General features: G+C 48.2%; 1 protein-coding gene across 3 annotated transcripts in view; it reads right to left on the bottom strand.

The window, feature by feature from the left end:
* The window catches only part of MED26 (mediator complex subunit 26), a 40704-nt gene extending 18467 nt beyond the window's left edge, over positions 1–22237 (bottom strand). The window contains exons 1-2 of one of the 3 annotated variants that reach the window (XM_086408623.1): positions 21905–22237; positions 18825–18919 (exon numbers count right to left, since the gene is read on the bottom strand). In XM_086408623.1, coding sequence (XP_086264749.1) covers positions 18825–18860 — 36 coding nt within the window. In that variant the 5' untranslated portion in view covers positions 18861–18919; positions 21905–22237. Of the gene's footprint in view, positions 1–3262; positions 3396–18824; positions 18920–21904 lie in introns of those variants that run through there. The other 2 variants (XM_086408622.1, XM_086408625.1) reach the window with 2 other exon arrangements.
* Between the last annotated feature and the right edge of the window lie 5209 nt (positions 22238–27446).

The following is a 27446-nucleotide window of genomic DNA, read 5'->3' as shown; positions in this document are numbered from 1 at the left end:
GAGAATCCCAGGGACGGGGGAGCCTGGTGGGCTGCTGTCTATGGGGTTGTACAGAGTCAGACATGACTGAAGCGACTTAGCAGCAGCAGCAGCAGCATGGTAGTTTTATTCTTAGTTTTTAAAGGAATCTCAATACTGGCTGTATCAATTTACATTCCCATCAACAATGCAAGAAGGTATCCTTTTCTCTACACCCTCTCCAGCATTTGTTTGACGATGGGCAGATCTGACTAGTACGAAGCGATACCTCACTGTAGTTTTGATTTGCATTTCTCTAATAATGAGTGATACTGAGCATCTTTTCATGTGTCTATTAGCCATCTGTACGTCTTCCTTGGAGTAATGTTCGTTTAGGTTTTCTGCCCACTTTTTGACTGGGTTGTTTGTTTTTCTGGTATTGAGTTGTATGAGCTACTTTTGCATTTTGGAAATTAATTCTTTGTCAGTTGTTTCATTTGCCATTATTTCCCCCCATTCTCAGGGCTGTCTTTTCACCTTGTTTATAGTTTCCTTTGCTGTGCAAAAGCTTTTAAGTTTAATTAGGTCCCACTTGTTTATTTTTGTGTTTATTTCCATTATTCTAGGAGGTGGGTCATAGAGGATTTTGCTGTGATTTATGTCAAGTAGTGTATTGCCTATGTTTTCCTCTAAGAGCTTTATAGTTTCTGGCCTTTCATTTAGCTCTTTAATCCATCTTGAGTTTATTTTGTGTGTGGTGTGAGGAGGTGTTCTAGTTTCATTCTTTTACATGGAGCTGTCCAGTTTTCCTAGCACCACTCACTGAAGAGGCTGTCTTTTCTCCACTGTATAATCTAAGGCATGTCTTCTTTGGATCCTGATTTCAACCCTGATATGGTGGACCTGAGCTTACCTTCTAGCCAACTTGTGACGGTTGCTTTGTCTGAGCACGCCTAAATCCAGCCCCATAACTTTTTACACAGACTGACCAGGCTCAGTGATGAGGACCTGAGGCTTGATGGTGCCCAAGCTCCTCACCCTCAGTTCTGGAGTTTTCCTCCACCCACTCTGGTCTTCCTTTCCTCTGAGAACATCTTCTAGGCCACTACCTACATCACTCTTGAACCCCAACAGCCCCAGGAGGCAGATAACAACAATATGGCTCAGGTCTGACCTCAGAGGCTAAGTTCTGCCTTAGCCCCTCAAGCCACAACCAGCATGAGCCACGGCAACGTTTCTCTGGGTGACTTTCCTGCTCTTATCCAGAGTTTGCAACAATTATGTAGTTGAAACTGCATCACAGATACTGGTTTTTCTTTTTTTCATTGAACACTTCTTCCTGTTGCTGCATACTCTTCATAATGGTCTTAACAGCTAAACATCCCATTTATGCGTCATAATTTCCTTGACTTTCTCCACTGCTGGGCATCCCATCTCCTTCTGGGCTCTCCTACTGCAACCAATGTTGTAATGATCATCTTCACAACTTCCTTATCTCATTTTTCCCTAAGAAATAAATTCAGGTGTTCAACTCTGCCCTAGGGGTCCAAATACTTTTATGGCGACTGGTACTGCCTCAACTGGTTTTCACTCTCACCCTGGGCAATGCAATGACCCCACTACAAAGAGGAAGAAGAAAGCAGAGCCAAATCTGCTGTACCCTGCACAGGGTCCTGAAGAGGCAGGCCCAGCTGTCTGGCAGACTGGACTCAGATGTCAGGGCTGTTATCTTTTCCTGCCTTCGTCACCTATTCCATGACTCCACCAGCAGGAAGGGAGAGAGCACCCAGTGCACACAACTCTCCAGGACCAGCACTAAGGCTGCTCTGCCCCCGCCGCACCCCACCCCCCCACCAACTCCAAGGCTGCTGAGAAGACAGGTGAGGATCAATGGGACCGTCACTCTACCTGGGGAGATCAGCTGGGATAGAAGCAAATATGGCATTAATCTTGCTGAAACCTAGAGCAATTTTTACAGCTCAGTGGTGAGATTATCAAGAGTAACTGAGATCTGCCAGGAGAACACAGCCAGAAGACAGAGCTGCCACTTCCGAGGAGAAAGGTGCCCTGCATACAGAGATGGAATGGCTGTCTCCAAAATCAGGAAAACCGTGGACGTGGGAGTCAAAACCATTCAGATTGCATACTGAAACAGCTGCAGCTCACAGAGAGAAGACACCAGAATTCATTCAGTGGCTAAGCATTTACCAGGAAAATCAAAATGTGTTTGTGCTGAGGAGGAACTCAGGGAGCAGGGGGAGCTGGAGAGACTTACAGTCATGGCAGGGAAGAAAGGAGACTGACAAGGAAACAGGACAAAGTGACTGTATGCAAAGCTATGAAGAAAATCACCAACGCAACACACTAGAGGAAGGCTTCCTCCCAAGCCCTGGGCCAAGAGAGGTGGTCACCTCAGCCTGGAGTCCCAGAGAGAACCCAGGGAAGCAAAGGGTCTGGAGCAGAATGCTGGACCCAAACCATCTTCAGAATAGCTGGCCTCCAAGACACTCCAACCAAGAGAACCATCCCAGGAGTCAGCTGCAAAGGCACTGACGCCATCTTGGACAAGGAGCCTGCGGCCCGCAGCCCAGATCCAAGCAGGACAGGGGTAGGGTCTCAACCCCAGAGTGTGCTGCATTCAGCTCTCGCCAGCCAGCACTCAGGAACCTTGGGAGCCAGCTGTTATACACAGCCACTGTTAAAACATGCGATGATCAATCACTTGTGGTACAGTGGATGAGACTCCATCTGCCAACGCAGGGGACACGGGTTCAATCCCCGGTCCAGGAAGATTCCACATGCCTTAGAACAACTAAGCCCATGTGCCACAACTACTGAAGCCTGCGTGTCTAGAGCCCGTGCTCTGCAACAAGAGAAGCCACTGCAGTGAGAAGCCTGTCACTACAACGAAGACCAAAAAGAAAATAAGTAAATTTTTAAAGAAATGCTACAATAAGGGAGTGGTTGGGACTGCCAGCTGAAGGCTGCTGTGGGCAGGCAGTTATCTCCTGCCTGGTAGCATTCTAAATTTTCTAGAAAAGTCACATATCTGGATTTTTGTAGGAAACCTCCATTTGTATTTTTGTGGCTAATTACAGTTTTAAAAATACTGTACTAGGAGATGTCACAAATCCTTGAGCTCTACCCAGCTCACAAATCACCTCTACTTATGCTCAGTGTCAGGTAGACCGCAGACGCTAAGAGCGATAAAACTGCACAAGCAGGCCTGTGTGTCGGGTGGACACGACATGTATTAACTCAGTGAATCCTCAAAACCACCCCAGGAGATAGGTATTACTACTACCTCTCATCTTCTGCATAAGCACAGTGAAACTCCAAGGTGTTAGGTAACTCGCCCAAGGCCACACAGTCACGGAGCCAGATCAAGTCCAGGCAGTGTGGCTCAAGTTGGTGCTTGTAAGCTTTGTTTCTAGTTCCTGAAAAACAAAGGCACCAACATGCATAACAGAGACAGTGTCTAAGGGAGTAGGGAGGAATGAGTTCAGAGCTCCTCTGACAAACACTCTGGTGAAAATAGATATCACTTGAGATGTTCCTCTGAGCAGCAAGGATGGATGTCACCTCTGCGTTACTTCTGTTGTATTCCTGGGGTCTGGGGTGACTACTATCCTAGATCACTTGAGTTCCTATCTGTTTTATAGCACATGTCCTGGATTTAACATTTTTTAAACAAAGTTTTAGAATTTCATTAAGACTAGCTTTTAAGTGGAATCTTTATTGCTTCTTAATTTATGGTTTAAAAATGTGTAACGTAATTTACTTTAGCACTCCCTTTCACTTCTACGGGATATCTTCATTTGGATAGCTTTTTTTGTTTTTAATTGATGTCTAGTTGATTTACAATGTTGTGTTAGTTTCAGGTATTCAGCAAAGTGATTCAGTGTTAAAAAGGCTGAAAGAGACAAATATCATGATATCATTTATATGTGGAATCTAAAAAGTGATGCCAATCAATTTATTTACAGAATAAAAACAATTCACAGACATAGAAAACAAACTTACAGTTGCCAAAGGGAAAAGGGGAGGGATAAATTAGGAGTCTGGGATTCATATACACTATGACATAAAATAGGTAAGCAGCAAGGACCTACTGTATAGCATAGGGAACTATACTCATATTCTGTAATAATCTATAGCGGAAAAGAATCTGAAAAGGGATATATGTGTATGTGTGTGTGTGTAAAATTGAATATAACTAAATCACTCTGCTGTACACTTGAAATTAACAACACTATAAATTAACTATACCTCAATTTTAAGTGTAACGATTTTTTAAATTTGAAAACAAAGGTGATGAAATACTCATTTTTCCCCCACAGTTACTATTATTTGGGGCTTCCTAGGTGGCGCTCATGCGAAGAGTTGACTCATTGGAAAAGACTCTGATGCTGGGAGGGATTGGGGGCAGGAGGAAAAGGGGACGACAGAGGATGAGGTGGCTGGATGGCGTCACTGACTCGATGGACCTGAGTCTGAGTGAACTCCGGGAGTTGATGATAGACAGGGAGGCCTGGCGTGCTGCGATTCATGGGGTCGCAGAGTCAGACACGACTGAGCGACTCAACTGAACTGAACTGAGGTGGCGCTAGTGGTAAGGAATCCACTTGCTAATGCAGGAGATGGGGGTTAGATCCTTGAGCTGGCAAGATCCCCTGGAGAAGGTAATGGCACCCCACTCCAGTATTCTTGCCTGGGAAATTCTATGGATAGAGGAGCCTGGCGGGCCACAGTCCACAGGGCAGTGAAGAGTCGGACACGGCTGAGCACAGCATTATTATCTGGGTTTTCGAGTTTGTTCATGACTACCATATCTTGGCCATGTCTACTACTGCAACATGTCTTCCCAACTTCACGTTGGGTGACATCATGCTAGTAGCTTGAAATCAGACACAGTGAAAGTATTTATACCATGGAAACCGGCAAACACTACAAATCAGGGCTTGATTTATTCTCAAGTTGGTGGCCTCTGTAGAGTCCTGGGCTGCATCCAGACCAATGCTTGTTTTCATAAAGAGTTTTAAAAGTTTCATTTTATATATTTTTTATTGAGGTGAAATTCACATAACATAAAATCAGCCATGTAAATAAAGTTTTAATGGAATACAGCCATGTTTGTTTGTTTACAAATTATCTGTGGCTGCTTCTGTGGTATGCATAAAGGCGGAGTTGTGACAGAGACGGTATGAGCTACAAAGCTGAACTGAAAACATTTACTATCTGGTCCAGAAACAGCTCACCAGCCCCTGGGATTTAGACTTAAGAAAATACTGATTATGCAGGTTAAACTTCAAAGTGTGCCGCCGGGAGGAATAGCACAAACAACTGAGGAAATATTCTTCCAGTATTTGAAAACTATTATCTGATTTTGCAAAGATGTTACTTCACTCACTAACATAACAATTATCAGTCAGTGTTCATGTCAAAATTAAACTCTTAAGTTAACTATGGATACAAAACTTCAACAAAATACAAGCAAAGCAGTCTGGGTGAAACAACTGGCTACATCGAACTGAAAATAAAGTGTTGTGTTTCATGATTACTTGTAAACTGTCTGCTACCTATCCTTTCTATGAGTATATCATGTATGTACATATAAGGCATTTTTCCTGGAAAGCCAGCTGTCAAACATTTATAAGCACACCACATAGAGTAAATTAGAGTTCCCTATTACTTCAAAGTGCTTAAAATAAAGGCTGAATAAAACTAAAATCCATTTGCATTACTATAATTCAGCATAACATATAAATGAAAAGAGGAAAGAACCTGCATTCTTTAGATGCTAACTCTTATAAATTATGGCGTACTTAAAAAATGGTTCTAAGTTTTATCATCTCTGCAAGCAAACTGAACTTCTCCATGGTGATTATCAATGTCAAGGAAAAACAAAAAAACCCAGCTAACACATAAAAGTTGTGTTCAAGGACACAGTGCTCCCTTTTAGGAACATCAATAATGTTACTGGGAGATTCAATAAAGTTCAATATTCAGCACATCCCCTAACACTTTACACTTTATTTTTCTCAAAACTATACTGAAGAAACGAACTGCTCGCCCCTCATTCCCAGCTCCAGTTTCCCAGTGCCCTGCCTGGACACCCTATTTCCTATGTGTTTCGTGAACTGACAAGAGTCTGGAGACAGGCAGTGTGACAGCAGGGAGGGGAGGGGAGGGAGCTCTTTACAAAGGCTGGACAAGAGAAGCCTGAAGGAATCTGAGGTCAGATCTAGGGAGGTGTCCTACACAGCCATGAATGAGGGAGAGGGAAGTAGAAATGAGACAAGAAAGGAAAGAAGGGGCCAAGCCATACAGCACCTGTCATTGTTATTGTTCAGTCGCTAAGTCGTGTCCAACCCTTTGCAACTCCCTGGACTGCAGCACACCAGGCTACCCTGTCCTTCGCTATCTCCCGGAGTTTGCTTAGATTCATGTCCATTGAGTCGGTGATGCTATCTATGGTGTACTTATCTACGCCTCTGTAGGGCGTACATCTCACCCTCTGTCGCCCGCTTCTCCTCCAGCCCGCAATCTTTTCCAGCATCAGGGTCTTTTTCAATGAGTCAGCTCTTGGCATCAAGTAGCCAAAGTGTTGGCGCTTCAGCATCAGTCCTTCCACTGAAATTCATCGTTGATTGGTTTGATCTCCCTGCTGTCCAAGGGACTCTCAAGAGTCTTCTCCAGCACCACAACTCAAAAGCATCAATTCTTCATGACAATAGGAAAGGGGATGCCTGTTCTAATCACAGAGGATCTTAAGCCAATGGTGTGATCTGATATCAGTTTGGAAGGGGCAAGACAGAGAAAAGATGATGAAAGGAGAATATACATTTTGGTAGTAGAGTTACCAAAGTCATCTGTAGGATTTGCAGGTGGATTGGGCGCATTAAGGTAGAGAAAAGCGTGGCGCACAGATGACCCCAGGACTTGAACAGAGCCACAGCTACTGCGGCACTGACTGCAATGAGGAAAACTTCATACACGTCTTCTCTGTCCTGGTGGGCTGGACTCCTGTGCTCTGAGAGCATGAAAAGCATGATGGGTGGGCTTGACTGGGGTAAGGAGCTGCACACTCCTGTTCTGAACCTTCCAAAAAGGCACGAGAGAAGAAAATAACCCTCTTCTCGCCGCTGGTTGCAGTACACAGAGGCCCCATGATCCACTCCACATCTTGATTGCTCTCAATAGTTTAAGTACTCTTCAGGCTAAATCAATCTACTTTTTCTTCTTCTTCTTTTTTTTTTTTTAACTGTTTAATTGAAAAAAAACAATAGGAAAAGCAAAAACAAAACCATTCCTATTGCCCCAATACAAATGCCTCCCATTTTACCCTAAGTTCTAGTTTTTGTGCCTTTCCTAGTTGTGCGATGCTGACCAAGAAAAAAAAAAAAAAAAGCCCCTTTTCTTCATCACGACAAAGCGTGTCCACTTCCCTGCCATCTTCAGGGTCAATTTCCACAGCTCTCTGCTGTCTGACTCAGTGGATGCACCATGTTTCCTAAGCCTCTCCCATGCCATTTAATTAATGATACTAACAATTACTATTGGATAAATATATTCACTAACATTGTTATTAAAAATGATCATGTATCTGTAAATAAATTTCCAAGAGTTAAAAAATGTCTAGATCAAAGGACATGACCAAAGCTACACCTCCTGTCAATAAGTATTTCTCAAAAGGAAGAAGTATAAAGTTTTCCTGGGTCCTGCCAGCGGGGCTGGGTGGGATGAGGGGGGAGAGTAGGAGATGTAAAATAGCAACAGGACGGTTTAACGCCCAGTCTTGCTTACCTGCCAATGCCATTTTACCTACATATTTGAGTATAAGGTATGCATTTCTCAGTTATTCATCACATTAGTATTTCCCTATCTGGTAATGTCTCTGGGAGGTTGTGACTGTTAGCTCTGAGTAAGTTCTCCACATTTAAAGAACACTGCTTAGTAAATTAGGCGATTTCACACACAGAAATCTGTATTTTGATCCCTTCCCTCCCCTGGTCTGCACTGCAATATAGAGGGATTCGGAGAAGTTCAGGCAGGTGATAAGTCCGGTTGGGAGTTCCAACCCTAGCACTTCTTCTAAAGAAGTGTGTCTTTCCGTCTACAAGCCTGAGATTTTGTTCTACAACCAATTTCTTCCCACTTCCCCCCAGGGAGCTTTCAGAAATGTGCAAAATTATGCAATGTTGTCTGGTAACTGCTCACACTAAAACGAAGACTATCTTTGGGAAAAAATACCATCTGTGAAAACCAAAGTTAAATATCTACAAACTCATCCAGGAGGAAAACTGGCCCCAGCCCCACCCGTCAAGAAAAGCAGGGGTGGGGGCATGTACTTGCCTGTGTTCAGTGTCTCCGATGTACCCAGCGACTCCCTTGGGCGTTACTTACCCTTTGGCGGGCAGGGTCTGTCTTCACTTTACAAGAGGACAGCAAGTCTGACAGACTGTCCGCAGTATCTGCTGCGATTTGCCCAGAGACAAGCACCGCAGAAACAGAGCTATATAGATTTGAACCCAGGTCTACCTCCAAAACCCCTGCATAGGAAATACTTTTCTTTCTATCTGCCCATCCATTCGTCTTTTTCATTTGGCGGGAGGCTCAGACAATTTTGCACCCATCAACCTGTAGTTAAGAAAAGGGAAGAAGGCTTTCTTCTCCAAAAGACAAGACCTCATGAATGGCACTGACACGGCTCAGAGGGCCCAGAGATACCAGAAAAACCAGGAGGTGCGAGGGGGTGGGGGTTGCTAGGAGGGGACGGGGGCTGTGCTCTGCACCCTTAAGCTACCCCATGCCCCATGTGGAAAAACACAGCAAAGGCCTCAGTTCTTACCCAAAGCACAAGGGATGAGGCCCAGAAGCGCACTGGCCAACTGAGGTAGGCATTAAAATTAAACCCACATCAGGCAGGTGCTCCCGAGGCACATGTGGCTGGGGTTGCCACATGCACGGGCAAGCAGAGACCATCTCCATCAGCACCAGTGCTCTGCCAGGAAGCAAAGAGCTCCACAGGGATTCTCACTGTCGCCTCCCCTCCTCGCAGAGGCTCTGAGGTCAGTTGTGCGGTGGCCAGCTACTTACCCTGGCTAAGCCTGAGTCTCATCTGTTAGATGGGATACTATCTATCACAGAGTGAGCGTACAATGAGTTGCTACTGTCCTGCTTCTGTTATAGTCCAAAGATAAAGTCCTTACAAACATACAACCCTTAAAAGATGACATCAAAAGACACTGAACACTTGGATTTGTTAAGTAGGGTTGCTTACTAGACTGACTGAGATTCAGTCCCTCCAGGCTGACTCCACCTGCAGGTCTATTACCCACTAATAGAATGAAAAATCCGCTCTCTGCTCCTTCCAGCTGCAAGGCCTCAGGTAAGAACAGGCTCCCTCACTCTTTTCCTCATCTTTACCACAGAAACAGCAGCAGCTCCCGCCCTCCTCTAGGTGACTAAGCCCAAGTCAGACATTGCACCAAGCACCTAACACACTCAACCCCTCAGGACAACACCGCCAGGTGATGGCACAACAGCCACACATCACAGGTAGAGAGACTGAGGCCCAGAGGCTTTAGGTGATTCACCCTGAGGCCACTCCGGCAGAAGCAACTGAGGAGGACCTGGAGCCACTGCTCTTACAGCACAGCAGGGCTTCAGGGTTCAGAACCCTCTTCCAGGGGGAGTCCAGGTGGCCCAAAGGAGAGAGGAGGTATGCGCACTCCTGGGTGGGGGGTTGGTGCTGGGACTGAGGGATCATCACACCACAGAAGAGGCTAGGCAAGTGCTGCCAGACCAAAACTGCCCACCTTCTCGCCTGTCCTGTTTCCAGCCTCTAGAATCTCCAGACTCCCTAAAACTGAGCGGCACACACAAGACACACTCAATGCCTGAGTGCTGACCATGCCACTATGGCTAGAAGGGAACTGACGCACCATAGGAGGACCCCAAACAGCTGAGGTCTGGAGAGGGCCAAACAGTCAAAGAAGAGGGCTGCCCTTTGGGGAACCAGCCACCCCAACCCCAGTGCTTGTGAGCCAAGCAGCTGCCCTGCCCAGTCCCCACCAAACCTGAACTCTTTCTACCCTGAACCCAGCTTGGTGCTGCCAGATTAGGCAATGCTTGTGCTCACCCACAGCTTGAAATCAGAGATGGACCCACAGTAAGCTGGTCATTGGCCCTAAAAGAATTAACTATATGCAACAGCAAGAAAGGGACCAAAGCAGAAGGGGACACAGGCACGCCAGACAGGTTAAAGGTGGGCAAGATCAGACCAGGGTGCCAGGAAGAGAAGACAGTGCTCCTTGGACAGCTGGCAAGGGCCTTGCTGTGGGAGGAAAGCCGCACCTTGAGCCCAGAGAAGCAGGTAGGAAGGAAAGAGAATGGAGGGCAGACTATCCAGGTGGGGGTGCAACAGCAGGTCAGGAGCTGACAAGCAGCTGAGAGAGGCTGGAGCAGGGCAGGAGAGAGGAGGCCAGAGACCAGACACTGTGCTCAGCTGGCTCTCTTGGTTGCAAGTGACAGAAAGGTCAGATCAAATAAATGGACTTCACCAAGAAAAGACGCCACCAACTCACCTAGGGCCAACTGAGCCCCAGCAACTTATTCCTCCCCATCCCTCTGGGCCAGTCTTACTCCTGGGCAGGCTGTCCTCACGCAGCAGACCCTAGCAGCAACCTGTTCACATCCTTCCCATTTAAGTCTCCCCCAAGTACCCCAGCAAAGCATTAAAACTTTCAAATGGTCACAGGTCCGTCCCTGAACCAATCATTGGCCAGGAAAGATGTAGCCCCATGACTGGCTAGACCTCAATCACCAAGCACCCTAAGGACGTCCACCAAGGGATGGAACCTGGGTGAGCTGCCCACCGACAAGTCTGTGAACTGTCAGCTACCACCCACACATCAAGACCCAGGATGCTTCAGGCCAGGGACCACAGCCCACTCTCAGCAGAGGATGTCCCACTAGCACATCCTCCAAGGAAAACTAAGGCTGCAAACCTAACTTCATCCAAAACTACATGGTGAACAGCAGAGTCACAGTGCCATCTCAGTTCTGCCCAACTCTAAAGCCCAAGTTTTCCACCTGGAGAAAGACTGCCTTCTTCACTATGTCATCTACAGAGCTCCCACGCTACCCAGTCAGCCACATGGCCCCAACAGAGAGAGTGAAACATCCCAGTCTGTTTTTGAACACTCACTCTGGGGCTGGCACACACAAGAGCTGGATGCAGAAGACTGGCTGGGAAGAGGCTACATCTCCCTAAGGTCCCATTCACAGGAATGGGGCGACCAGGGGAGGCAGCCAGCAGAGCAATCGATTGTGGCACCACCAACCAACAGCACAGCATGCCGAGGGCAGTAGCTGGCTGGCCTGCAAGCGCCCAGGGCTCACCGGAAACCATGGTGAGACATCTGCAGAAAGTCTTAAAGGCCAGACAGGGGTCCTCAAAGCAAAGTCAAATATTCGAAGGCAAGGTGGTACAATGAGGTACAAGGAGGTCTGGAGAGAGCAGAAAGGCCAGTGCAGTACAGTTCAGGGGCCCAACCACAGCAACTTCTAGCGTTAGTCCTCAGGCTTCCTGAGTTCCCAAGCAGCTGCATTCAGCACTGAGCCTGCGGTGGGTCACTAAGGACAGCATAACACCCAGGGAGACGGCCTCAAGTGACAAGTGTCAGTAATGCGTCCTCATGCCCAAGGCCAGCTCATCTCACAAAGCAGATGATGCCACTTCCTATTTCCTGACTTGGGGGCGCCCACCACCGACAGGACAGAAAACCATGCCGACTACACTCCTGACAAAGGAGCATCATCCCCAGGGCAAAAGGCAGACGCTTACTCCCCTAACTCTGAGGGGGGCCAACAAGCAGGTCCACCAGCAACCCAAAGACAGCCCCTACCTCCTGGTCCAGACCAGTGTCTCACTGTCTCTGCCCTGCCACACGGGAGGGCTACAGCAGTCAAGGGACACCTGCGGCTTCTGTCTGCACAGCAGAGCTGCTGCTTCTGCAAGCTCCTCCCCGACTTCCTGTGGACATTACCATTTTCACCCCACCCCCAAGCCAAGCCAGAGTTAAGTCTCCAGGAGTTTTCAAGCTGAAAGCGAATCCAACCTTGTCCAAGCCTTCAACAGTTCTAATCCCAGAGCTACTACGTTTCCCACCACGTGGAACAAGTCTATCCACATAACACACAGATGCACGTGGTGTCGAGGACAAAAAAACAGAACAGTTTCCCTCTCAGTGCTCCCACTCCAATTTTAATCCCAAACAATATTTTGACTCAGTGGTGCAAGGAGAAACCTTACAAACAAATGCAGGATGAGCTCACCTCATTAAGGAGGGTGATGGTGAGAAGTGAAGCTCCTGCATGCAGCAGCAGCAGCTTTGGCTTGCTGACCAGCCTTCAAAGGGAGAACTTTAAATGCTTAAGAATAAGAAGCTCCTTTAAAATAGAAGCGAAAGGGAAATGTCCATTCACAAACCTCTCTGCCCCCAGACACACCTCAATCTTAACACGTGGCCCACATTTGCCACTGCCCAGATGCCAGCATCCAGCCAAGGGGGAGCAGACATCACCAACTTTGGGTGCTTGTCAGAGCTCCCCAGACACATAGGAAGGGGAAAATGAAGGGCCGTGAAAGATCACCTGACCCGCTCTATCTCAGCTAACCTAAGTGAAAGAAACCAAACTCTGAAATGCAAGCAGGTACCAGCTTCTGTTAAGCAGGGGAAGGGGACAGTTAAGAGGAAATGGACACAACAATCAGCTGTGACCAGACCTCCCAGGAGCCATCCATGCTGAGCCTGAGAGAACACAAGGCTGGAGAGCTCGGCTGCTGCTTGGCCATAGGCACCGCTTCCTCCCACCCAGCCCCACGCAGGCAGGAGAGGTGACGGCGTGCGGGACACAGCACAAGCAGGACCGTGCTGAGGCTCCCCTGGACTCCCAGAGGGCTCCTTAGCCCAGGATGGGGCCAGAAGCTGCAACCAGGCACCTGCGCTAATACAAGGCACCCAAGTGTGACTGCAGGCAAATCAGAGTCTGCAGTTCAGCCAGAACAAAGGGGTACTTAGAACCCCATGCTGCGATCTGACGCCATGCAAACCACCCGTTGCTTACTCCAGAATTCATATTTCAGTTATGTCCATTCTGTTACCTGGACCCAATCCCGGGCCCAGCAGAACACTCAACTACTTGAAGGCGCGATCATATCAAAATTTTAATTTAAAGAGGTGACGAAAGCAGCACCTCAAAGGCATCACCCAGGGTCACTACCAGGCAACTCCCACCCTATTCTCCCATGAACAGTGCCCTAATGTTTCTTGGGGACACCTCCTCTACTCTGGGTCAGTCCACCATGTCCTGATTTAGGGGTGAACCAATCAACACAGTCTGCTAATTCAATCAAAGTCCAGACAAATTCAATCAAAGGACCAGAAAACGTCTGCTCGGCCTTCTGGGGAAGAGGTACCTTCCTCTTCTGCCCTGGATGATGGTCGGTAAGAGTGATTCCCAAAGCTACAGGGGCTGGGGAGACGATACCCACTGTGCAAAGGCAACACAACCAAAAACAAAACAGAGAGATGGAGTAAAGCCAGGGTGTCACCTGAGAAGAAATCCACTTCTGGGCCTCTGTGCAACACAAGCCAATGCAGAAGTCATAAAGGTGCTTTGCCTGCAACTATCTAACTGAATGCTTGAAGGAAACAATGTGAAGTAATTAGCAGAAACCATTGTTCCCATTTTACATACCTCCACATCAGTGTCACTCACCCCCCTCCCCCCCACAGCACTAAAAAGCTGGCTTGCCAACTATCTGCCTGGCACAGATCCCAAGGCACACCAAGGGGGTAAAAAAAAAAAAAAGCTGGGACGTGTTCACTGGAAATGGCTTTCAAGAAGGACTGGCCTTAAGGACACAGATAGCTATGTTGGGGATCACCCTGTGGCCACCAGCCCACCACTCACCCCAAGCTGGACCAGGGACCTGATGGCAGAGGGGTCCAGAGAGCTAAGCTGGAATAGGGGAGGGGGGATATCCAAGTAAGGCATCGTAGGGACAAGGGAACCCCAGCCCGCAGGTGTGTGCCAGGAGAGCCAAGGCCAGCTTAGCAGGCCAGGTGCTCTGCAGAGCCAACTGTGACCGGGGAGTGTGTAGGGGACGCAGCTGAAGGTACAAGCAGGAGAGCGGGGCCACTGGCACCTGGAAGAGGACAGCCAGGCCACCAATGGCCTCTCGGTGTGAGCCATGGTCACGTGCAGCTGAATTCTCCATCAGTAACTCTCCTGACTCCACCACAGAACCCCCCGGGCACAGAACTAGGGCCAGCCACCTACAAAATCACTTTGCACACAGTGGACAAGTGGACTAGAGTCTCCATAGCAGCCACCAGGCTGGCCTACCATGAAGTGTGGCCTGGAAAAAGCATCACCCACTTTCTGGCCCTGAAGAATGAAATCTGTGAGGGTAGGGGGTGGGGGTGTCCAGAAAGGGTTTGGTTTGTCAATGTCAATGATCAAAAAAGGCCAAAGAGTCTCTAGGTGGCATTTGATCAGTGTCTCTAGGGATCACATATAGACAGGGATCTAAGATCGAGAGCCACCTTCTCTATCAGGGGTGAAAAATGCCAGCCAAGAAACAAAAAGTGAAAAATACCTTTTTCTCAGCTGATTCAAGAGAAAGCAGAGTATCCAGGTACAACTTTCCTGCTGAATAAGCATAAAAATGCTGCACAGAAGAATCCAGCCTAAGGATCCAAATCTAGGCAGGAGAGTGGACTGCCTGCCCTGTATCCACTGCCCTCTCCCAAGTGACATGGGAGGCAGCAGCAGATGGGTGAGGACCAAGTGGGGAGGTTCCAACCCGAGCCATCCCTTCTAGCACTGTGTCCACGGAGCCCCAGTTTCTACACTGGTACCTGCCTCACCAGGTTGCTGTACTGCTGTACAGGTTAAATGTGTAAAGTACTGGCAACCTGCACCTACTCAGTAAATGCTGACAGCTGGCTCTGAAGACCAGCCCTTTCACAAGAACATCATCAAGCATCTGAGCACCCACTCACTGAAGAAGTTCTTTATGGATACTTGGGGAATAACTCTGGCTCTGTTACCAAGGAACTTGCCATCCCATGGGAACAGATCTAGTCTCAGCAGGAATGTAGAATTTTTAAGTTCTGTTAGGTGCCTGAAGGAGACTGTCTTGGATTAAAGTGGGAAAGGTTTCTGGAAAAGGGAAGAGGTAGGGATGACAGGAGGCCCCAGCCAGAGGCAGTGCAAAGGGTCCGATCCAATGTGCCACACACAAACAGGGAGTCAGCTTGTAGGTTTCCGTAGATGCTGTCTTGATGACAAGCTATAACTTTACTTCAAAACATTACTGGATTAGGAGCAGCTTCTGTCCTTGAATTTTTTTAAAACAAAACAAAACAGTACACCTGATCAGTGTACTGATGGCATCAGGTGGACGTTCCTGAATGTTTCTGATCATAAAAATGGAACTTGATATCCCAAAAGGTTAGGAGCCAGTAGGCCAGAAGATTTTTAGGGGGGAAAGGCTGTAGGAACTGGGAAGAAAATGGAAAGGCAAAGCTTAACGTTTAAAAACACTTCACATTTAAGGTAAACCTCAGAAGATGCACTGGACTTCAACTTTCATTCTGGGCACTGCTTATGTAACAGGTTGTTAGGCCCACTGGCTTTGGAGCCAACCAGCACTGAGTTTGGGCATCGAGCTTTCCCATATCCACCTCTGTGACACTGGAAAGATCCCTCAACCTCTGCTGCTGCTAAGTCACTTCAGTCGTGTCCAACTCTGTGCGAACCCACAGACAGCAGCCCACCAGGCTTCCCCGTCCCTGGGATTCTCCAGGCAAGAACACTGGAGTGGGTTATTTCCTTCTCCAATGTATGAAAGTGAAAAGTGAAAGTGAAGTCGCTCAGTCGTGTCTGACTCTGTATGACCCCATGGACTGCCGCCTACTGGAGTGGGGTGCCATTGCCTTCTCTGCCCTCAACCTCTGCTCTTCCCTAAAATGAAGATGGAGCATCCTTGTGTAAGAGTGGTTCAGAGAACCACCCAGGATGCAAAGCACACTACACATCCCTGGCACACAGTAAGTGCTAGTAAATGGCAGCTCTTCGTTTTATAGTCACCAATGGACGAATTTCCAGGAAACTCTGTTGCAGTCCCAGGAGCATTTGAAGGCTTTTAACCCCACCCACCTGGCTGGGACACATCTGACATGACCCTTCATTTTAACAGGATCCATATATAATCACAGAACCTCCAGGAACTCACAGGTCAAGAGTCTGAGTCCTGACCAAGGGCCCAGTCCTGTGCGACACCCTCCTGGCACCCTGGCCCTGGACCCTTGAGCCAGGTCTGATGATCATCAAGAAGAGCTCCCCCGAGTCCAACAGCACCTACCTCCCATGAACTCCTGCCTTTCGAGTCCTAAGTTTGCCTCCAGAAGCCACACAGAGCCAACCTAAACCCGTACTGTAAACCAGCCTCCAGGCCCTTCACCAGCCTTCTTCCTATCCCATTGCTGAGAGGGTAAACTGTTCAATGACTTGCCAGTGATTCCTCCAAACACTCCATTCCCCTCAGGTCAGAGACAAACCAAGAAATGACTTCCTTTTCCTTCTGAAAACATAAATGATGGAGGAAAAAATGATTCCACAAAGTCATTTTACGTTCTTGAGAATTCTGAACCATCTCTGAATAAGACACATGAAGAACTGTTCCATTTGGATCTAAGAGCTGTAGCCCTGTGAGGCTGCCCCAATCCCAGACCATCCATGCGCACACTACACCTGCTCCAGGTCCCTGCAGGGTAGTGGCTGGGTATCCCCAGGTCTGCCCCCGCCACAGCCAGCACCATAAACACTCACTAGAAGTGTTTACTCCACAGCTCATCCACTTTTTCCAGTTTTATCATATATCTCCATAAACAGCGTGAGTCGAGTTGATGATTGAAATGTAGGTGTACTGCCTCCCAAGAACTGAAATTCACTCGGAGTGTACTTTTAAATCCAGCATGCGGAATACTGGTAGGCCCTCCTTATGCAGGAAATGCTCTCCAATTCATGGAATCCCTGTGTCAACACCTGCTCAGTCTGGAGAATGAAAAGGAGCAGTGGGAGAAGGGGGTTCTAAGTGTGGGCACTCACAAGGCTGGACTGAAAATGCACTGCCTATGCAGCCAGCCACTGAGCCACAAACTCAGGCACCCAACCTGACAGCCAGCTATGTGGGCCCCACAGGCACCAGGCAGACTCAGGACAGCCACCACCAGGAATAAAGAGAAAAAGCACGACTTCTGCTGAGAGACAGAGAGCCCCCAGCTTCCAGAAAGCAGCTGACAGTGGTGGGGTGGCAGGAGACCACTGGAGGCAGTCACAGAGAGGTCATGAAGGGTTAAAATCAGTTCTGGATAAACCAGAACTCCATCTGCGAAGACAGACACATGGACAAATTGAGGCAAAGTGAGCAGAGCGCTCCTCCTTCACAGAACGCCAAGCCTGGCCCCTTGGAGGGCATGGCCCACCACTCAAAGCGGTGTTGTGAGCCCACATGGCCACAGTGCCTGTGCCTGTTTGTATCTGTATCAGGACAAATGCCTCTCCCCTAAGCTGATCTGAACTGTCTTCCAGGCCTCTGTGACCTGCAGCCAGGACAACATCCCCTGATGAGAGCCACCTCTGAGGACCTCCATGAAGACAGAAAGCAAAGTCCACCTTCTTCTGAGGAAGAGGGCAAGTCACAACAAGGACTTAAACCTGATGACAACCAACACTGTCACCTGTCCACTTCCCAAAGCCACAAAATGCCATCCTGCTGTCCTCACACATCCTGGCCACAACAAAAAGAGCAAAGACAGGAAGGCTACTGAATCTGGGCCACCGGCGTGATCAGGAAGAGTCCACATGTTTCGATTTCATATGTTCTAATATATTAATGAGAATTGGAACTAACAGCCTTCCATTTTAGAACTTAAAAGATTCCTCTTTTCTGCAGGATCAATGGTGTTTTATAAAAACACCAGAAGTGCTGAAATCTTGAAGCAGAAAAGAAAGCTGGAACACCAGACCCACGACAAGTTCCACATCAGTTGGCAGTTACCACATCACAGTGTGGTCTGGCCCAGGATTCTGTTCCCCGGACAGAAACCTTCAGATGTTTCCGGGACAGGTTGTCTAATGTCATCATCCTGTTGGATCTATCACAGGTAAAGTTGTAATCTCTTATAAACTTGTGTGGGAGAGAAGAGGCACCCACATCTTTTCTTACCAGCTCAAGAACACTGCCCTCATGGCCTCTTCTGAAGCCGTCTCTCCATATTTGAGATCACTACAGTGCATTTAAAGTTGGAAACATTATCGCTTAATAACTCTGGGTAAGTCCCTAACTTTAGGGCAGTCACCTCACATTAAGTCAGTAGGAAACAAAGGCATTTTGTCCTCTCCAGACCATGGAAGACACTAAACAGCACCTACTGTCATGATGTCGGCTTCTGCACCCACAGAAAGGGGAGACTGGCCACGCACCCCACCTCCCTTTACAGGCTGTTAGAAGAAAGTAGGAGATTTTGCTGAAGTGTTGCACAAAGTCAGATAAAGCATACATCTCTGTGCAGAAGTGTGTTAGTATTTGTTATTCAGAAAATTCACACAATAGATACTGCATTAAAAGACAAAACTTCTCGAACAATTCACGTTAGCGTCTGATGCCCAGGTCCAGAATCTGAACCTGGATCTAGAAGGAGCTTTATGGGGCAAACACACCAGTCCCCAGTCCCAGATTGTGGATGAGGAACCCACAGCCCAAGGAAGCTCACTGGTATCCTCACCTTCCAATTCCTAGGTGGGAAAATGATCTTTTCCATGTGTCTCTCTGAAGAGGCCCCTTGGTCATCTCCCCTTGGCACCTGAAGTCTGCAGAATACTGAGGAAGAAATGTAGTCCTGAGATTTCCTGCTGGAGAACCCAAGAAGGAGTCTAGGGTTCAGTAGTTTAACCAGCACTTAGAAAGTACGCCTAACACTTCTGCTCTAGACAGAGCAGACAGAGAAACAAACTCCTCCTGAAGGCTGTCCTCTGGAAGACAAAGCCCGAACTTTAGCAAAATAAGGAGTGTCCAATACAAAAGGGAATCTAATCACTTGCTGATGAGGAACCTAATCACTTGCTGATGAGACTATGCTTGAGTGGACTGACTCCGATTTCTGGGCAGGAAGAAGACAGTCCTCCTCAACTTTATCCATGACAAAACAAGATTAACAAAGGCACACACTGCACTTCAGAAAGATTTTTAACACCCTGGGCTGCCATACAACGGTAAGAGTAAGGCTTTCACTGTTCTAAACAACTTTTAGTTGCTTCTTGAAAAGGAGTGTACAGAATTTTTTTACTGAGTTGGCAAAAATTATTAAATCAAAGCCTGATGCTATAGATATTCAAGTACTCCAGAGGCTAGAATTTAGAGCAAAGAAGTTTCCTCTTAAGAACCCTCTTTGTCAGTGAGATGATCAGAAAATGTTACTTTGTTACTTCCCTAACTTTTTAGATACTTGTGGATATTAGGTCAGCTCCCTGACATTGACTTTTCAAGCAAAAGTTAAGTTTGTTATCATAATTGCATGCCCATAAAGGTAAGCATTAATGACACAATTCTCTATTGCTTCTCTCAGAAGAGGTTTAATTTTAGTGTTGGCTCTTCAACAGTGTCCCCATTTTTATTTTCCAGGAGCATCTTAAATATGTGTCAACTAACGATGCAGAAGTGGAGTTTCTACTTGGTTAAGGCAGAGAAGAGCATCTGTGTGATGGCAATGCCTTGATGAAGCCACCTAGCTCTCACCTGAGCCCAGTTCAATCAAGAGAAACTGCAGAAATATGGTCACACCATCTCTACCAGCAACCTATTCCTCCACGGCTCAGAGTTTCTCTGTGGAGTTTGCTCCAAGCCACACTCCCGTCAAACGGCTTGTAACAATACTCAGGAACATCACTGACAACAGCAGCATTTAAAGGAGGCACTTTCTCATCACTCATATTCAGAGACAATACCCTGATTTCGTCCACTATACTTACATCAGTATGACTCTAAGTCATCCCAGATAACCCACGTGAAATGTGCACTCCATGATACGTAACACAACCATAGGCTTGGACCCTCTTCCTCTTGTTCTCCTAGGAACCCTTTAGAGTCTTACAAAACAGTGGAACCCCTGAGGTCACCGCCCCACCTAATCTACAACATGGTGACTGCCTGTTAAAGCGCCTCCTGATCCCAAAGCTCTCCTAGGTGGTATTAGGATCAGGGCTAATATCTCAGCAACCATTCAGAATCTCTGGAAAGCAAACAAGCACATGGAATTCAAGAAATTACACTCTGAGGTGAAAGTCACCAAGGCTCATTTTTCATTTCACTTGTTTTATCCTCTAATTTTTCAGTCTTGGGAATTGCTGCAGCACCAGTTACTGCAAACATTCTGCAAGGTTTTATATAGCTTGTGCCTACTCCACCCCCAAAGTCATAACAAAAATGTATACATTTGTTAAAGACAAGTACCACCAAGTCTATCTTCATGGGGCCTGAAGACCAGGAATGACAGAATTACTTATGATACAGAAATCGGTCTCACAAAGATCACAACTCCTCTCTTTCTACCAAATCTGTACAATCCAACCATGAATAATTCCCAGAGTGCTGGCTAAAACCTACTGCTAAAAGTAATCCGCAAAACTCATGTAAAGGAAAAGCAAAAGTCCCCACAGTGACAGAAACCTAAGTTACCTGGCCAAGCCAAAGATGATTTCTTCCATCCCCAGCACATTAAAGTGGTTTCAATGGCCACTTCCTGGTCTCCCAGGAAATGCAGGGACTCACTTCATACCTGGATGCTACAACATCTTGCCATTGCTGAACTTACTCTGGCCACAAGGGAAAATGACCCCTATCACGGACAACCACTCAGAGAAAACATGAGAATATAATGACTCTTTCCCAACACACTCGGTGGGGGGCAGGGGAGATCCCTCCACAAACAGCAGCCTCGGTGGAGCACCACCTGAGAAAGCGACACCCTGGGGTTAACCCTGACTGTCTAGGTCACAAACCAACAGGCTAGGGCCCCACGTAGGGGGCAGACGAAGAAGCGCTCTGGGTGGAATGGGAGAGCACACAATCACCTCTACTTCACTGCCAAAAAGCGGGGCTCTGCCTTGGTCTGAGACGCAAGGAGTACTTAGGCCCAGAAAGGTAATAGGAAGAATCCCACTCTGCACAAGATTATCTTCCGTCGGCAGCGACCCCAAGAGAGACCCAGCGAAGGCAAGTCCACTCTCAGAACCGAAAGGGACTCTCCACGCGCCTTGGGCACCCGGCTAGGTGTAAAGGAGGCCGGGGGGGCTCCCTCCGAAGCCAGAAAGGTTCTTCCAACCGGGAGGAAAGGTAAACAAGACTTCCCTCATCACCGAGAAGGCCGAGACACCGGCGGCACGGGCTCCCCGAGTCCTACCCCGGACACCAGTTGCTCACAGCCTTTCCCCCTCCCCTCCCCCCCGCCGGGAGGGCTTCCCGGGGGTCGCGGGTCCTATGGTAAGGGCGAGGCGGGGAAGCACCGTCAGGAACAGCAAGGGTCGTAGAATTAGAGTGGATGAGGGGGAAAAACTCTAGTCTCAGCTCCCATCTGCTCCCTTCGCCCAGGCCGCACGAAAGCCTCGGCCTCACGTACCGAGCGCTGCCGGGCTGCCCGACCAGCCCCCGGCCCGGGCCCGGGGGAAGAGAGACAGGGATGGCAGCGGCCCTCAGGGGAAGCTGGGTGTCCGGGGGATCCTTCGGAGCCCGGCGGACGAGGAGCACTAGGGAGGGGGAGGGTCCTGGGCCCACGCGGCCTCCACCTAAACCCGTGTGAGGAGCACTTACGTTGCTCTGAGGGTCGATGGCCTGCAGCAGCCGGTCCCTGATCTGCTGCGGAGACGGCGGAGCCGCTGTCATTGCCTGGGCGAGGCGGGGGGGGAGCGGCCGGGCCAGCGGGCGGGCGGGCTGAGGCGGAGGACCGGGGTCACTCACTCGCCGGCCTCCGGGAGCGGAGCCTCATGTTCCCCGCGGCGCCGGGGAAAGAGGGGGCGCGCGGGGTGACGGAGAGGTGAGCCGGGGCCGGGGCTCAGGCCCGGGGCGCCGCCACCACCAGAGGAGGAGGAGGAGCCGCCGGAGCCGTCGCCGCTGCTGCCGCCGCCTCGAGAACCAAACTCCAGTGAGCTACCCCCGCGCGAAGCACTCTGGGTAACCCGCGCCGCACGCAGCGTCGGCGCCACGCTGAGGAGGTTGGGAGATAGGGCGGGCAGAGACGCCGAGTCTGGGCGGGGCCACTTGCAGGCCCCGCCCCTAGACTCCACGCATGCGCGCGCAGGCGCAGTCACCCCCCACCTCTGTTCCGCCCAGTCGCTTGGCCCAGGGAGCCGTTGGGAGGCGGTTGGGCGGGGCAACGGCCGCCGCCTGGAGGCCCCGCCCCCACCCAAGTCGGGAGGTTGAGGGGGTGGCGGCCAGAGGTTTCCGACGGAAACGCTAGGTGAGCGCCGAGTCCTTGAACCCTGGCGCTCTGGGCGGACGCCCTCAGGGCAGCGAGGCGGAGAGGGCAGATGAAGTACCCCACTCCTAGGGTAGAAACGCTTTCCCCATTCTGACGAAGATGACGGGAATCGTGGGCGGGAGAAGCTGCCAAGTTTCCTGAGCCCCGGGGTCCTTCCCAGCTCCTCTGCGTTCGGGGAGGCCAGGAGGCAGACGTCCACGTTGTAATTCTGTGCACCGAAGGGTCAACTGAGGAGCGCTGTGGGACGCTCCAGAGGGGGTGGGTGCGAGTCGGGGGTCTGCAGCGCCTCGGGCTACTATCCCCAAAACATGAGACAGCAAAGTGTCTCACGGAGGAGCCGCTACCGCAGCTAGGAAAGCCCCGAGGCCGCATGAGTTGACACCAACGTTGCAATCCTGTGTCCACGCGTTTCTCAGCCTGGGCACCAGTAACATTTGGGGCTGGATCACTCTGTCCTGTGCGTTGCAAAATGTTCGGCAGCATCCCTGGTCTCTGCCAGTAACACCCTTTTCCTGCAGGGGACCAGAAATGTCCCCAATCACTGCCAGAGGTCCCCTGGCTGGTAGACTCGACCCCTGTTGAGAATCACTGGTTTAAAAAACCCTCCCACCCTGCTTTGAATGGTGGTGCTGGAAAACTGAAACGCCCTTACAAGGGAGGAAACTGAGGCCCAAGGTCACCCAGAGTTATCGGTCGAACCCAGGACTGTTAAATGTCAAGTCTAAGGGCTTCTCCCCGCCCCTAGCCTCATCATTGCCTTCTTTCATTGCCGGCTCTCTCCGTGGAAGCTCTTGTTAAATATACGGTTATGCAAAGGGGTAAAAAAGGCAGGCTGAGTGGATCATTAGCCGCAGCCTCGAGAGAAATAACTTTTCTTCTTGTTACAGGAAGACCTACATTTAAAACAGGAGAGAGGCAGCTGATGAGAACCACATGCGCGCCTCGGCTCTGTGCTACACCTGTTAGTCTTGCATTTGTCATGCTTCTGGGAAGCATTTTTATTTGCAAAAAACGGCTGCTTCCCCACGTGGTTGTGGTTGCCTGCTCCTGCACGTGTGAAAAGTTTTACATCACACTTGTAGGAGAAAATAAATACGGGCAAATTACCTCTCTTTATTCACTCTCCCTCCTAGAATGAGGTGCTTTGTGTACATGGTGTCCAGGTTGGAAACCAGCCCATTTGGAGATACTTTTTATCTCACTACAGATAAGCAAAAGAAACAAGCCCTCCCCCGAGTATATTCGGGTTCTGCCATTATTTTTAACCTCAGACTTGTCTTTTTAAATCAAGGTTCCTTAGAAATAAGCTGCTCCCCCCCACCCCCAGCATGATTCAGATTGTTTAAGAAAAAAATCTAGAAAACACTCCATTGACCTGCTCTTAGTAAACTAAGAAGAAACATTAAGATGACTGTGAGCTCTGTTAAAGGTACGGATTCTGTGTCCCCAGTAGATAAAAGTGCATGTGGATGTGCTAAGTCGCTTCAGTTGTGGCCAACTCTTTGCCACCCTACGGACTGTAGCCCACCAGGCTCCTCTGTCCTAGGGATTCTCCAGGCAAGAATACTGGAGTGGGTTGCCATGCCAGTCCTCCTCCAGAGGACCTTCCCAACCCAGGGATTAAACTTGTGTCTCTTATATAAGTCTCCTGCATTGGCAGGTGGGTTCTTCTACCACTAGCACCATCTGGGAAGCCCAGTATATAGAAGTGAAGTGAAAGTTGCTCAGTCATGTCCAACTCTTTATGACCCCATGGACTATACAGTCTATGGAATTCTCCAGGTCAGAATCCTGGAGTGGGTAGCCTTTCCCTTCCCAATGCAGGGATCAAACCCAGGTCTCCCACATTGCAGGCAGATTCTTTACCAGCTAAGCCACAAGGGAAGCCCAAGAATACTGGAGTGGGTGGCCTATCCTTTTCTCCAGCAGATCTTCCCAACCCAGGAATTGAACTGGGGTCTCCTGCATTGCAGGCAGATTCTTTACCAATTGAGCTATCAGAAAAGCCCAGTAGACAGAAGAGTCCTTATTAAATACATGTGAAGTAAGTGAATGAATGTCTCATCCAGATACATGGTGGTTGTATACACACACCCAGACATATTTATGCAGATCTGTCACACAGTGGAGGATCAAATATTTAATAAATGAAGTATTGCATTAAATATACACGAGGATGAACATGGGCACACACAGACGTATGGAGAATATGTAGTTACCCATTTGAAACATTTATTTGGCTGCGACCGGTCTTAGTTGTGGCACTCAGGATCTTTTGTAGCCATGAGCGGGCTTCTCTTGTGGCGTGGGGGTGAGCGCTTAGGTGCTCTGCAGTATGTGGGATCTTAGTTCCCCGACCAGGAATCAAACCTGCATGCCCTGCATTGGAAGGCAGATTCTTAACCACTGGACCACCAGGGAAGTCCCCTGTGGAGCTAGTTTTGAAGCCAAGTCCTAAAGACGGGTTAGGGGCTCATTAATACAGTACCATAATTGCACTGTCCAGGCAAAGCGTAGCAGAAGCACAGGGAGGGGAATCCTGAAGTAACAGGATTGACAGACGCAGCATGTCAACTGAGAGCTACACATTCACACCCCCTGACTCAGGATTTTGCAACTTTTAGAAATGTATCCAGAGGAAGCAGTCAGATACAAATGTGTCCGTACAAGGAAGATCAACGCAGCAGCATCTTTATAAGGGCAAAAGGTTGGAAGCCACCTATGTGTCCAGTAATAAGGTTGTATATAGATAAACTGGGAATCATTTCATGAAAAAGGGATGGTTATAGACTAGAAGAGATCAGAGGATCCTGTAATTCCATTTGGGTGGTGGCCTTGTCTTATGAATGTGTGCAACATGTAGAAATTCACCAAGCTGTGTCATTATAAACTTTCCAAATTACTAAGTAAAAGGACATAGAGCTAGCTAGATCATGTAGCCATTATAAACCAATACTGAATAATATGGGAAAATGCTCCTAATTTAATGTTAAATGATAAAATGCAACATATAAACTATGTATCTTACAATCTAGTTTTATTAAGATATGCAATATATGCTTACACACATAATTCATGAAAAAAATACTGGAAGGAAAGAAACCAAAGCACTTATCTCTCACAGGTGCTTTTTATTCTGACGATTTTGCCTGAAGTTCCACATTTTCTGGAATGAATATGGGATGCCTCCTGATGATCTTGTCCAGTGCTGGTGGTCACTGTGACCTCTAGTAGCCTCTAGTTCTCACTTTCCGACTCAAATACTGTTAATCTGTAATCATAATCTCCAAAATCCTGAGGACGGATCTGCTGTCAGGCTGACTGATGGTTGTCAACCTAAGTCCTGACAGTTTGTTTTCCCTATGGGCCTCAGTTTTGTATTATTCTTAGTAATCAAGAGAATGACAACAGGGAGTATGTAATATTTATCAAGTACCTCCTATGTGTCAGGTTCCACTCTGAGGGCTTGACATGAGGGCCCTCATCAAGCCCTTTGGACAGTCAAGACCCTTGTAAGGCTCTTCTCCTTGACTCTGTGTGGAGGTCTGCAACTCACTTTGGTCTAGGGGATGCAGTAAAAGCCACACTCTGCCTGATCCAGAGTAAACCTTTAAGAAGGTCTTAGTTACTATATAACTCAGCAATTCCACTCCTTCGACCACCACAGGAAAAATGAAAACATACATTGGCATGGACGTGTACAGGTAAATGTCTATAATAGTTCTATCCTTAATAGGTTCAACATGCAAATACCAAATGCCCATCCACTGATGACTGGATAAACGAAGTGGATGGCTATACACTGCAATATTACTCAATCATAAAAAGAAGTGGAAGGAGGGCAGTATAGGGGTAGGGGAGTGGGCAGTACAAATTACTGGGGATAAGATAGGCTACAAGGATGTATTGTACAACAGGGAATATAGCTAGTAATTTTGTAAAAGAAAAGGAACCTTTAAAAGTTGTATAATTTTTTTAATCTTATTAAAACACTGTTTAATCTATTGAAATGCTCAAATAACCTCATCTTTTGACTGTGATGATCGAATCATCTGTTAGAGTGAATTAGAGGCTATTCTTTTGTTTACTATAGTTTCCTGTTCTCTCAATTACTTTCAGGAACAAAGAAACAAAATCAGTCACTCCACTAATTCTCCAGTGAATTGTTTTATTTTAGTGTCTACAAAAGTAAAATAAGTTCAGTGAAGGAACTGCAGGATAAAGGATAACAGTATTGTAGCTTTTATCCATGATTGGCCTTTTCTACTCCAGGCAGCTGTAACATAGGGTTTGAATCTTACTGTTCTGCCTGCTCTAAAAATGCAGTGGTCTCGTAGTTCATCTTGCCTAAGTCCTTGGCCTACTGAGGTCCTCCTATCACACACCACATGTCACACACTGGTACACACCATACACATGCATTTCCCATGTTCCTGGCCAGCCTTATTTCTCGCCATCGCTAAGTGGGTTTTCTCCACTCCTGTCTGTCATGCTGGTCACCTAATTCTCCAACTGGGTGACTTGGCTCCTCAGAAGACCTGGTCAGAGTCATGTGGCTGGACTGGGAGTGAGAAATGGAGTAGTCCTGCCATATCAATAAACAAGGGGGTCACAATCAGTGAATTTCTGAACCCTAAGGGCAACCAGGAAAGAAAACAATACCTGTGACCCTGCAGCCATGAGGCAGCACTGGGGAACTTGGAATGTAAAAAAAACATAGGACACTGGCCCCAGACAGCTGAGACACATATTCAGTTCAGTTCAGTCACTCAGTCACGTCTGACTCTTTGCGACCCCATGGACTGCAGCGTGCCAGGCTTCCCTGAGATACTTAGAGAAGGCATGATTTCAGTGAGCCCAGACTCTTGCATCTTC

The sequence above is a fragment of the Bos grunniens genome, chromosome 7 (genome assembly GCF_055505025.1).
Source record: "Bos grunniens cultivar Pamir isolate PY7600 chromosome 7, Bosgru_T2T1.0, whole genome shotgun sequence".
In the NCBI taxonomy this organism is placed as follows: domain Eukaryota; kingdom Metazoa; phylum Chordata; class Mammalia; order Artiodactyla; family Bovidae; genus Bos; species Bos grunniens.
Note: the sequence above shows the minus strand (reverse complement) of the source record. Positions and strands in the feature narration are given on the sequence as shown.